We start from the raw sequence: 13014 nt of genomic DNA, 5'->3' as shown, positions 1-13014 counted from the left end.
GTCTGTTTCCTCATACCCCACTGATCAACAAGTTATTTTTTGTCATTCTGTACAGGCCCTTAGCAATTCTTTTTCTTTTCTCTCTCTTTCTCTCTCTCTCTCTCTCTCTCTCTCTCTCTCTCTCTCTCTCTGTGTGTGTGTGTGTGTGTGCTGGGGATTGAACCTATAGGACTATCACTGACCTTCCAGCCACTTTTCAATTTTTGAGACAGGGTCTGACCTTGAGTTTGCAACCCTCCTGTTTAAGCCTCCTAAATTGCTGGTATTACAGGTGTGTGCCTTTAGGGTAGGCAACAAGTTTTCTGTTATGGTGGTAATGACTGGGTCATAGGAGATAGTTCTGATATGGTTTTAAAATAATAGTTCCTTTAAGGGGCTATAATTAACTATGGCCTAGGGTGGTTTGAAACACCAGTTCCTTTTTTTTTTTTTGGTGAATTTTAAGTGACCAGATGCTTGTCTTTTTGTTTTAATTTTCTGTTTTAATCAGTCCTGTTATCTATGTACTTGGTCTCTGATGTACACACTTGATATCTTCCATAAAAGTTTTTTCCTTACTGTCCCTCTTGCCACTGGCTCATAACTAACTACCTACTTAATAAAGAATTAACACGAATTATTTGGAGAGCTTATTAAAAAGAGATGAAGGGCCAGGCATAATGATGCACACCTGTAATCCCTAGCGTTTCTGGAGGCTGAGGCAGGAGGATCCTGAAGTTCAAAGTCAGCCTCAGCAACTTAGTAAGGGCCTAAACAACTCAGCAAGACCCTGTCTCTAAATAAAATATTAAAAAAAAAAAAAAAAAAGGCTGAGGATGTGGCTCAGTGGTTAAGTGCCCTTGGATTCAATCAATCCTTCACACCAAAAAAAAAAAAAAAAAAAAACGAAAAAAAAAGATATGAAGGGTTGAGCATACCACCAACTGGAGAAGCTGAGGAAGGAAGAGCTCAATTTCAAGGCCGGCTTCAGAAACTTAGTGAGACTCTGGCTCCAAAAATAAAAAGGGCTGGGAATATAGGTCAGTGATAAAGCACTCTGGGTTCAATTCCTTGGTAAAGAAAAAAAAAAAAAATGGGGGAGAGAATTGAAGTAGGCCATCTGCAAAATCGCTGACTCAGTAATTTGGAGTAGGGCTAAAGATTTTTATTTATAACAAGTTGCATTTCTGACATTTGCAATTCTATAAAGAGGGACAGTTGCTGCTGGCCTCAGAACTGTTGATCTAGAGTAGGAAACAGCTAGCATTTTCTATAAAGTATGTGAAAGAAAGTATACAAAGAGATACATAAGGGGACAGTATTAGATATGGAAAATGACAAACCCCCAAATAGTGAGGCCTGGGAAAAGTGAGTGAAAAAGAAAGCCATACATTAATAGCTTTCGTCTCTCCTAAAATAAATCCTTTCCAGATGCTGGCCATAAGCAGGGAGAAGGTGTTTCATCAAACCTAAAAATGATATTCTCTGGGAAGCATTAATCACTCCTAAAATAAACCCTTTCAAGATGCTGATCACAAACCACCCCCCATCCAAAAATTCAAATTTCTGAGTGCTCAAAGGGACACATTCATTAATTGATAAAACAGATCCCAAATTCCCAAGTGCCCAAACTGACAGGCTCACTAAATCACCTCTCAGTCCCTCCTTTGTTCAGTGGCTCATTCCACCAGGAGAGTGGGTCCAACAGCATCACCTCATCCCTGCTATTAGATATGGAAAATGATAAACCCCAGAAGTAGTGAGATGGGGGGGGGGGAGTGAGAAGAGAAGCCATAGATTGAGAGCAGCGATCCTTTCCCAATACATTCTTTCCTGGTGGTAAAACAAACCCTGGGGAAGAGGTTTCCATCAAACCTGGAAATGCAGGGAAGAGGCCAAAGCATTAATCCTTCTGGAAACAAATCCTTTCCAGATACCAACCACTGACCCCAGGCTCTCCATCAGATCCAGTAAGATAAATCCCAGAAACTGACCACTGACCCTAGACTCCCTCCCATTTTGTCCCATAAAACAGACCTCACATTCCTAAGCACTAAAACTGACCCCTTCACTGATTGATAGAACCAACTCCAAATTCCTGGGCGCCCAAAGAAAATTGATGTGCTCACTAGACCACCTCTCAGAATAACCTATATAATCCCAGGGCCTTTCTTTGTTCTGGGGCTCATTTTTCCACCAGGAAAGTGAGTTCCACTATGATGTCTTTTCGTCCCTGTATCCCCTGCTCCTGTGTGAAACTTCATTCTAATAAAAAGCTGAACTGATTCGTGAAGTGTGCATCCAGCCTGGTCTTTTTTGTTCTAAGAGGGGTTTTGGGTTTTTGTTTTTTTAGGCTATTACTGTAGGGAGAACATCCATTATGCAGGGGAATCTTGAAGAAAATTGACCTGGGATTTTTATAAAGGAAGCAATCAGAATCCTGTTTAAGGAAGGAGAGCAACAGAAGTCGTTAGTTCTTGTCTCTGCAATGCTGTAACTAAACAAACTGGGGATCTTGTGTGTGTGGGGGGACCGTCATTTCATCTCACTGTTTACTTTTCTCATCTATAAAGTGGGGTTAACAAGTCTCAGGATTTTTAGATAGTTATATGAATTAATACGCAATCCTCATTTAGAACAACTCCTCTAAGGGTGCCACACTTGGTTTAGATATGGGATTTCTAGGGCCTAACCACACAAGTCAACAGGTAAAAACAAGGGGCTGGGGATGTGGCTTAAGTGGTAGCGCGCTCGCCTGGCATGCGTGCGGCCCAGGTTCGATCCTCAGCACCACATACAAAACAAAGATGTTGTATCCGCCGATAACTAAAAAATAAATATTAAAATTCTCTCTCTCTCTCCTCTCTCTTAAAAAAAAAAGTAAAAACAAATTTTAAGGGAGAGTGTTGTTGCCAGAAAAATCTGGCACACACCCTATACAGCCTAAGGAATGCTAAAGGCCCAGCAAAGTTCAATACCTGGGAGTTACAACTCCTTTTGGGCCTAGGTTGCTGCTCTCTCTGCCATGTGTCCTTGACAGACTCCCAGTGAATCTGGGACTCTGCTGAAATTAAGAACAACTTCCTTGCACTGAGAGTAAAGGCTGAAGAACTGCCCCAACCTGGCCTGGGACATGCCCAGGAAGCTAAGAATGTAAATTGACTCCCTCCCAGGCACCAAGCCTGGCTAACTAAATCTGCATATGTATATCACCTGGCTTTGTTGTTGTTGTTGTTGTTTTAAATGTTTTTTAGTTGTAGTTGTGAAAGAACCACAGATCTCAAACCCGGAATGAACCACACGAGACACTGGCTGCAAAAAGCAGGAGGCTCTTTATTCATACACAGGCGCCTGCAGGTGCTCGGTGAAACCTCAGCCGGAGCTTTGGTGACTGGCACACCGGGCTCTAGGGCACAGATCTTTTATAGAGAGCAGGGGGTTAGTTTTTAGCTTAGCACAGTAACAGTTATTCTATTGGTTCCTCTGAATCCAGCCTTTAGGTCACCTGGGGGGTAAACTTGTTTTTCCACTTTAGTTCTCGGAAAAACCATAAAATTGCATCCTGTCCTTTTAGTTCCTGTTTTTACCCTGTTTAGTTCCTGTTTTTACCCTGTTTGCTCAAGTTTGGCCCTTCCGGGGTTATCTATATGGAACATCTTGTGGTGGCATTGTGCAAGACTTGAAATGCTACGTGCAGCTGGTGGGGTTTTGACATGGGGGTTGTGTAAGAGAACATCTTGCAGCTTCAGGGCACAGGGGTTAGATTTCCTAATGTTGGGCCTGGGGCCTTGGGGTCCTTCATTCCCCCCTTTTCTATATCATGGATATAATCTTATATCCATTGATCCATGTGCTCGGATTCCTGCATTGTCTCAGCTGATGGCTCAGCATGTTGTTGGAGTAACTGATATTGCTGCGTGAGAACCATAGTTTGGATTACGGATAGTCTTTCTTTTATAAACTGCATTAATTTGTTAAATACGCAGGGTCCAAATGTTAAAATCAACAGCAATATAATCAAGGGGCCGGCTACAGTGGATAATATAGTAGTTAACCAAGGGGATTTATTAAACCAGCTTTCAAACCAACTTTGGGAGCCTCACAGGGACTTTTCTCTTTCATCTAGTCTTTCTCTGAGCTTTGTCATAGACTCCCTTACTACCCCTGTGTGATCTGTGTAAAAGCAACAGTTTTCTTTTAAGGCAGCACAAAGTCCTCCTTCCTTTAAGAATAATAAGTCTAGCCCCCGTCTATTCTGCAATACCACCTCTGATAAGGAGGTTAAGGATTTTTCCAATGCGGTTACAGAGGTTTCTATTGCTCTCAGGTCTTGTTGTATTGCGGCCTCTAGGATCCCCAGCTGTCTAGGGCCTTCAATCAGAGCTGCAGCCCCAGTTCCAACCCCTGCCAACACTCCTGCCCCCAGCAAAACTGCCAGGGTAATGCTGATAGGCTCTCGGGTGAATCGAGTCCTGCCCATGAAATGTCCCTCAAATTTTTCTGTGGAATAATAGAGTAGCCTTGGATAGATCTGGACTAACACACAAAAATCCTTAGACTGGTTAAAGGTAGCTACCGCGACACATGGAGTAATCCCGGTGTTACATGCCCAGTAAAGACCTGGCGAAGGCACTATGTATTTGGACATATCAGAGGACGACACACTTACAGTGCGTGTACAGAGTTCATTTTTTTCCAATATAGAAGAGCCCCCTAGGCATGTTCCTGAACCGGTTACTTCAGGCAAAGTCAACATGTGTCTTGTTCCCCAGTTGCAACTGGTGGGAGCATCGTAGGTAAAACTCCCGTTAACAGCCACCCCTTCATAGTAGGGGGGGCTTGCCTGTAGGCAAATCCAGCAGGACTCAGTAAGATTGGGCTGGGTGGAATTAAGGGCTTGATATCCCCCTTCAACTAGGTTTATCAGTCTTTTTCCTGACCCTGATAGGGTACGATTTATGGCAATCTGCACGGTTGGGGGAATGGGGAGGCTTGGATAGGTGGGATTAGATGGGGACGTTGGCTTTGAGGGTGCTGGTGTATATCTTTGGGGAGGAGGAGTATATCTTTTAGGAGGAGGAGCCTTTTGATCCCAGAGTACCTCATTAGGGCCTACTGGTTGGGGGTTGGTATTTACTAGTAATCTAATTTTGAATAGGACCCCAGGGTCATAGGCAGTCTGGTGATATACTCTTAGGCCCCATAGCCTTCCTTTCATCCAATCCTTTGATACTTTGCCTGCCTGAGTAAAGGTGATGTTTAAGGGGTTGCAGGCAAATGCGGTACATGGCCCATCCCCGTACCATAAAGTTTTGACTGTCCCAGGCGTACTCCTGCAATAGCCGGTGGAGAGTGGGGGCTCATTTTGCTTTTCTCTTTTTACTTGTATTAAATCCCAAGATGAGCTTGGCTTCCACCATGCTTCCCCCGTAGTTTCACATCCCCAAGCCCCACAATAGTAATATTCATATTGCCCACATTTATATGCCTGCTTCCTAGATCTCCCGTCCCTAGGGCATACGTAGAAGGATTTCTTTCTTAGAGCTGCTCGAGCTCTAGGGTCCCTACACCCTGCTGGATAACGGGAGCAGGGGCAGCGTCCACTGGTGGTGCACACTTCTGGACCTGGTTTAGCTGGGTCAGTAGCCGGGATATCAAAGTCGTCTGCTCCAGCCAGCAGGTGACAAAGATCAGGGTCTAGGGCAGGCCACCAAGCCCAAAGGGGGTATTTTGTGGAAGTTTTTTCCCAAACTATCTCTCCTGTCCCCGATATTACTTGCCATGTCTGGCTCACAGGCTGGTTGGGGTTATAGGCGGCTGATATGGGGAAGATAAAGCACAAAGCAAAAAAAAAAATCAACAGCGAGTGAGTCTTATCTTTAGTGGATTTTGGATGCGTTGTAGCTTCCATTCTGGATCTGGAGAGGTATCTGCGGACTCCTGTGGATGGGCAGTCTTCACGTGGGACGCGTGGATCCAAGCAGCGATGCCGTCCACTTTGATTGCAGTAGGAGTGGTCAGCAGAATGGTGTAGGGTCCTTTCCACCGTGGTTCGAGGTTCTTGCTCTGGTGTCTGCGTACCCAGACGGTATCTCCGACCTTGAAGGGATGTGGTAGCGAGGGGGTTTTAAGTTCCTCTTTGTATGCTGCGGCTAGAGGCTTCCAAACCTCGTTCTGGACCAATTGCAAGGCACGTAAATGAGTCTGCATAGATGGGGTGAGGGAGGCATAGGTTTCAGTTTCATAAAAGTTAACAGTGGGTGGTGGGGCACCATACAGGATTTCAAATGGAGTTAATCCCTGTGGGCCTGGGGTGTTTCGGGCCCGATACAAGGCTAAAGGTAGGAGTTGTACCCAGTCTCTAGTGCCAGTTTCAAGCGTTAATTTAGTTAAAGTCTCCTTAATGGTTCTATTCATCCTTTTTACCTGCCCTGAACTTTGGGGTCTATAAGCACAGTGTAATTTCCAATTAATCCCCAATGTATTGGCCACCATCTGAATTACCTGGGAGACGAAGGCAGGCCCATTATCCGACCCAATTGTCCCGGGTACCCCATACCTTGGAAAAATTTCTTCCAACAGCTTCTTAGCAACGGTTTTGGCAGTTTCATGTCGGGTGGGGAACACTTCGACCCATCCGGAAAAAGTATCAACGAAGACTAGAAGATATTTATATCCATACATACCAGGTTTGACTTCAGTGAAATCTATTTCCCAATGTGTCCCGGGTTTATGTCCTCGAACCCGGACTCCTGTTCCAAGTTTGACTTTACCAGCATTTACCTGGGCACATGCCTGACAATTTTCTGCAACCCTCTGGAGGAGTCGATCCCTATTTGGAAGATATAGAGTACCCTCTCCACGTTCTAAGAGTTCTTTCATCTTTTTAGCCCCAAGATGTGTCAGTCTGTGTAGGGACTTCACCAGTTGTTTTGCATTTTTGAGGGGCATGATAGTCTTTCCCTGGTATTTCCAGGTCTTTTCTTCTGGGTTGTAAGTGGCCCCCAGTTTCTGTATGACACTTAAATCTTGGTCCTCATAGACCCATTGTTCCTCATGGTCATCATGTTGTGGGTCTGCTCATTGGGGCAATAGAGTCATTATCAGAAGTAGTGGCCCTAGGGCGGCTTTTTTTGCTGTCTCATCTGCTAATCTGTTTCCTCTGGCCTCTGGAGTATCCCCTTTCTGATGGCCGGGACAATGCATGATACTTAACTTTTTAGGCAAAAATAAAGCTTTAAGCAAAGCTAATATTTCAGTCTTATTTTTGATTTCTTTCCCCTCTGAGGTCAGTAATCCCCGTCTCCTGTAAATTTCTCCATGTATATGAGCCGTGGCAAAGGCATACCTGCTGTCTGTATATATGTTTAGCTTCTTCCCCTCTGCCAACTTCAGGGCTTGAGTCAGAGCTATCAGTTCTGCCCGCTGAGCTGATGTCCCGCCCGGAAGTGCACTCGCCCATATTACCTCAGATTCGGTGGTGATGGCCGCTCCCGCTCGTCGTTCTCCATTGAGCAGAAAACTGCTTCCATCTGTGTACCAGATCAGCTCCGCGTCTTTCATTGGTTGGTCTGTGAGGTCTGGCCGGGTTCCCTGTGTCTCTGCAAGAATCTGCTGGCAGTTGTGAGGATTGGCTTCTCCTGGGAGTGGCAGGAGGGTTGCTGGATTCAGGGTCACCATGGGGCCGAACTGAATTTGGTCAGTGTCCAACAATAGAGACTGGTAATGGGTGAGTCAGGCGTTTGACATCCAGCGATCAGGTGGCTGGCGAATTATGGTTTCAATGGCATGAGGGGTTAATAGGGTTAATGGCTGTCCCAAAGTCAGTTTAGTGGCATCTTTAATCAGAAGGGCCACAGCCGCTATCATCCGGAGGCATGGTGGCCATCCTGCTGCCACTGGATCTAATTTCTTTGACAGGTAGGCTATAGGTCGCCTCCAGGGCCCCAGCTTTTGGGTTAAAACCCCTTTTGCATAACCCTGTTTTTCATTTACAAATAGATCAAAAGGCTTGGTGATGTCTGGTAGGCCCAAGGCAGGGGCTGACAGAAGAGCCAATTTAATGTGATCAAATGTCAATTGATGCTCCTTAGTCCAGGTAAAGGAATTACCTTGTTTAGTCAGTGGATACAAGGGGGCTGCTATCTCAGCAAACCCAGGAATCCAGAGTCTACAGAAACCGGCGGTCCCTAGAAATTCCCGCAGCTGCTTGGGGCTCTGGGGGGCTGGTATACTCGAGATAGTCTCTTTTCTGGCAGCTGTTAACCAGCGTTGACCGTCATGGAGTTCATAGCCAAGATAGGTAACTTTTGTCTGACAGATTTGGGCCTTTTTTGCTGACGCCCGGTACCCCAATAGTCCCAGAGTTTGCAATAATTCCTCCGTACCTGTTAGGCAATTTTCCTTGGAGGCTGCAGCCAGCAAGATGTCATCTACATATTGAAGCAGGATTAAGGAAGGGTGTCTTACACGAAAATCGGCCAAATCCTGATGCAAGGCCTCATCGAAGAGTGTTGGGCTGTTTTTAAATCCTTGTGGCAGTCTCCTCCAGGTCAGTTGTCCAGAGACTCCTTCCTCTGGATCCTTCCATTTGAATGCAAAAAGAGCCTGACTTTGGGGAGACAGTTTTAGGCAGAAAAAGGCATCTTTCAGATCCAGAACAGTATACCAAGTATGGGTAGGAGGCAAGGTGCTGAGGAGATTGTAAGGATTTGGCACAGTGGGGTGAATATCTTCTACCCTCTTGTTGACTTCCCTTAAGTCTTGGACCGGTCGGTAATCATTAGTTCCTGGCTTTTTGATGGGCAGCAATGGAGTGTTCCAGGGCGACCGGCAAGGTGTTAGAATGCCTTGGTCTAGGAGGCGTTTGATATGTGGTTTGATGCCCTGATAGGCCTCCCTTGACATAGGATATTGTTTAATACTGATGGGAGTAGCAGTGGCTTTTAGGTGAACGACTATTGGAGATTGTTGTTTAGCCATTCCCATTCCTCCAGTTTCAGCCCAGGCCTCCGGGTAAGAACTAAGCCAATAGTTCATATCTTTTATAGGTACAGAAGGTTTGTCAAACAGTTTATATTCGTCTTCCAATTTGAAAGTCAATATATGTAAGGGGGTCTGGTTTGGCCCTGTGATGGAGGCACTCCCATCCTTAAAATAAATTTGGGCTCTTAACTTGGTCAATAAGTCTCTTCCTGGTAGTGGATACGGACAATCAGGCACATGTAGAAACGAATGGGAAACCTTACCTGTGGCAAGGTGTACTTCTCTTTTGGTGGTCCATCGGTATGGTTTGCTCCCGGTGGCACCTTGAACCCATGTCGTTTTGTGGCTCATGGGCCCTGGTGCTCGCGTCAGCACCGAGTGTTGGGCTCCTGTATCCACTAGGAAGGTCACAGGTTGCCCCCCTAATTGCAGAGTTACCCGGGGCTCAGGGGGGAGCTCCTGGCCTTGACTCCCCTAGTCTTCGTCTAAGGCTAGCAGTTGGGGGGTCCAATTTGTACCTCTTCTGGGGTTGGGGGGTCTCTTTGGGCAGTCTTTTACCCAGTGTCCTTTTTCCTTGCAGTAGGCACATTAGTCTCGGTCTACACGGGGTTTGCTCCGTTCCCTGTCCCTGTTTATCTTGTCTCCCTGCTGTCCTGCCTGAACTACAGTGGCCAATATCTTACTCAGTTCCCTGTTATGCCTCAGGTCTTTTTCCCTCTCTCTCTTATCTGATTCTTCCCTAAGCTTAAGGTCTCGTTCTTCTTGCATCTTTCTAATCCTATCTTCTCGTTCTTCTGGAGTTTCTCTTTTGTTAAATATCTTTTCAGCTTCCTTCAGTAAATCTGCTAGAGAAAATTCCTGTAGATTATCTAATCTTTGCAATTTAGTCCTGATGTCTGGGGCGGACTGCCAAATAAAAGCCATAGAGATGTTTCCTTTCTGGTCCTCACTATCAGGATCAAAGGGAGTAAACCTCCGATAAGCCTCTTTTAATCTCTCTAGGAAGGCTGTTGGAGTTTCCTCTGACCCCTGGATAGTCTGTCTTACCTGAGCCAAATTGGTGGGCCGTCGCCCTGCTCCATGGAGACCCGCTATGAGTAACTGGCAATAGAGACGTAGGTGGTTCCTACCTGCTTCAGTTGCATAGTCCCAGTTTGGCCGGGTTAAAGGAAAAGCTTCGTTAATCAAATTTGGGAGTTGGGTGGGGCGCCCATCGTCCCCTGGCACATTTTTGCGAGCTTCCAAGAGAACCTTTTGTTTTTCCTCTGAAGTGAGGAGTATCTGTAAGAGCTGCTGGCAATCATCCCATGTTGGCTGGTGAGTTACTAGAATAGATTCAATCAAAGAAGTTAGAGCTATAGGGTCCTTAGTAAAGGAAGGGTTATGGGTTTTCCAGTTATAGAGGTCAGAGGCAGAGAAAGGCCAGTACTGATATTGGCCATTGGGGCCCCCTGTTTTTCATAGGGGGAGGACTTTAGAGGTGTCCCCTGAGGCGGTGTGGTCTCGACGTCCCCGGAGTCGTCCCACCATGGGAGATGGATCCGGGGGAGCACTGGCGGTTGGACCCTCCTGGTTGTTTTCCTCCTCTGAGGATTGTTGATCGGGCTCAGGGGCTTGTAAGGGTTGGGGCTGGTAAGGAGGAGGCTCGTCAGTCAGCAGGTCAATCAGAGTTGAGTCTTCTGGCGGCAGAACCTTCTTTGGTGTTGCCCCTGCTTTAATTAAGGTCTCAGATTTGTTAAGAACGGGGTAAAGTTGAGAGGTTTGAGAAGGGGGAGGGGGAACGGGGATGAGGGGAGCAGAAGGTTCAAGGGGTTTGGGAGGAGAGAAAGGAACCACCCAAGGGGGTGGATTGGAGGTCAGATCTTCCCAGGTAACTATATAGGGTACCTGGTCGGGGTGTCCATGAGGACCATGGGTAAAGATTTGGGATTTCACCTGTAAGATAAGATTAATGTTAAAAGTCCCTTCTGCCGGCCAGCCAGTGTTGAAGGCTGGCCATTCCGAGGTGCAGAGTGTTTTCCATTTCTTTTTCTTGATTGTCACGGACAGGTTGTTTGCCCGATCTTGAACATCTTGTCAATGATCTAGAGTGAGGCTCAAAGGAGTGGTCAGTGAGTGCCCCATGTTAGTTGTAGAGAGAAAGTAAAGAGACAAACACACAGACACAAAGACAAGACCAAACAGGAAGAGCGCTGCGCGACTTCAGTGGAAACAGAAAGTATCAGACGGCCTGGGAGAAGCACGGGTTTCTCCGTTGCCTACAAAGACAGTGTATCCCTCGGAAACACTGGGGGCCCCGAAGAAATGGGCCCCTCTGATCCCTGGGACGTCTCCCAGGGTGGCAGGGGAGAAGTCTGAGTTCGTCAACTCCTTCTCAAGCTGCCTCAAAATACTGGATGACTATGCATAGTCTTACAGACGCTGCGCAAGACATTAAACATTAGACCAACAAAACAGAGAGCTCAAGCTGGCCGGCTTACCTCCCAGTGATGTCGGGTGTCCTCCGGATAGGGATCTGGGTCGGAACTGGGATCCTGGATCTCGGTGGGACCTCCACAATGAAAGAACCACAGATCTCAAACCCAGAATGAACCACACGAGACACTGGCTGCAAAAAGCAGGAGGCTCTTTATTCATACACAGGCGCCTGCGGGTGCTCAGTGAAACCTCAGCCGGAGCTTTGGTGACTGGCACACCGGGCTCTAGGGCACAGATCTTTTATAGAGAGCAGGGGGTTAGTTTTTAGCTTAGCACAGTAACAGTTATTCTATTGGTTCCTCTGAATCCAGCCTTTAGGTCACCTGGGGGGTAAACTTGTTTTTCCACTTTAGTTCTCGGAAAAACCATAAAATTGCATCCTGTCCTTTTAGTTCCTGTTTTTACCCTGTTTAGTTCCTGTTTTTACCCTGTTTGCTCAAGTTTGGCCCTTCCGGGGTTATCTATATGGAACATCTTGTGGTGGCATTGTGCAAGACTTGAAATGCTACGTGCAGCTGGTGGGGTTTTGACATGGGGGTTGTGTAAGAGAACATCTTGCAGCTTCAGGGCACAGGGGTTAGATTTCCTAATGTTGGGCCTGGGGCCTTGGGGTCCTTCAGTTGGACACAATACCTTTATTATTTTTTAAACATAGAATTTTTAAAAATCTTTTTTTGTTTGTTTGTTTTTAGTTGTAGTTGTATGCGATAATTTTATTTTATTTATTTATTTTTATGTGGTGCTGAGGATTGAACCCAGGGTCTTGCACATGCTAGGCAAGGGCTCTACTGCTGAGCCCTAACCCCAGCCCCATGATACCTTTATTTTACTTATTTTTATGTGGTGCTGAGTGTTAGGTCGGTGATGGCGACTTGCTGGCGACTTATTGGCAACTTAGAACAAAGCAGACCGCGCTGGAAAAGAACATCAATCAGATGCCGGCAGAAATGCCTGTCAATCAGCCAGATCTCTTGACTAACGCCTGTCAATCAGCAGGACCCCCTGGCCAATCCTGGAGTTCAGCCAACTCCCCTGACCAACTCCAAGGGGGAAAGGGACCCTAGAAACACCTTTTCCTGTCCTGAGCCCTTCCCTTCCTGCTGTAAGCCCCATAAAAGTCCAGTCCAGTCAAGCTTCCATGTGGTTTCTCCTCAGACTCTTCCCCTGTCCCCTCTGTGGGTCTGAGTTCCGCCCAGGAGCGATATCTCAATAAAGCCTGTTCAGCAGCCCTTTTAAATCTGCCTCCTTTGGTCTGCCTCACCTGATCTGACACTGAGGATCAAATCCAGGGCCGTGCACAGGCTAGGTGAGTGCTCTACCACTGAGCCACAATCCCAGCCCCCTGGCTTTGTTTTTATAAATTCTTTTTATTTCTATAGGACCCACCAGAGAAGCAACTTATCTGTTTCTCCCCAGTTTAATCAACTGCATGAAATACATTTTTCCTTTTCCCATCTTTTGATCATTATGTGGGGCAGGTGGCCAAATCCAGTCAGAAAGATTTGCTCCTGTTGACAGGCACCTGTGGTGACATTCCTCTTTTCTTCAGCTAAGTAAAGTTTGATTTCCAAG

General features: G+C 46.3%; 2 protein-coding genes across 2 annotated transcripts; both read right to left on the bottom strand.

Moving 5' to 3' along the window:
* Positions 1 to 5586: 5586 nt before the first annotated feature.
* LOC131423858 (uncharacterized protein K02A2.6-like) lies at positions 5587 to 7188 on the bottom strand. Its single transcript, XM_058576233.1, has one exon. It carries the CDS (start codon positions 6928 to 6930, stop codon positions 5836 to 5838), a length of 1095 nt encoding a protein of 364 aa, XP_058432216.1. The 5' UTR covers positions 6931 to 7188; the 3' UTR covers positions 5587 to 5835.
* A 2144-nt stretch (positions 7189 to 9332) lies between these two features.
* On the bottom strand, positions 9333 to 11088 carry LOC124087152 (uncharacterized). The gene is given in 1 exon segment (XM_046435884.2): positions 9333 to 11088. A coding segment is annotated over 1 exon segment (1536 nt). The 3' UTR covers positions 9333 to 9552.
* Between the last annotated feature and the right edge of the window lie 1926 nt (positions 11089 to 13014).

This window comes from Marmota monax, unplaced genomic scaffold, assembly GCF_021218885.2.
Source record: "Marmota monax isolate L192 unplaced genomic scaffold, Marmota_monax_Labrador192_F-V1.1 WCK01_AAM20220418_F8-fsc00012, whole genome shotgun sequence".
Lineage (NCBI taxonomy): Eukaryota > Metazoa > Chordata > Mammalia > Rodentia > Sciuridae > Marmota > Marmota monax.
This window is presented reverse-complemented; position numbering and strand designations above follow the sequence as displayed.

Coding starts and splice junctions, on each gene's coding strand:
- LOC131423858 (XM_058576233.1), bottom strand. CDS start 6,930: ATGCCCCTCAAAAATGCAAAACAACTGGTGAAGTCCCTACACAGACTG.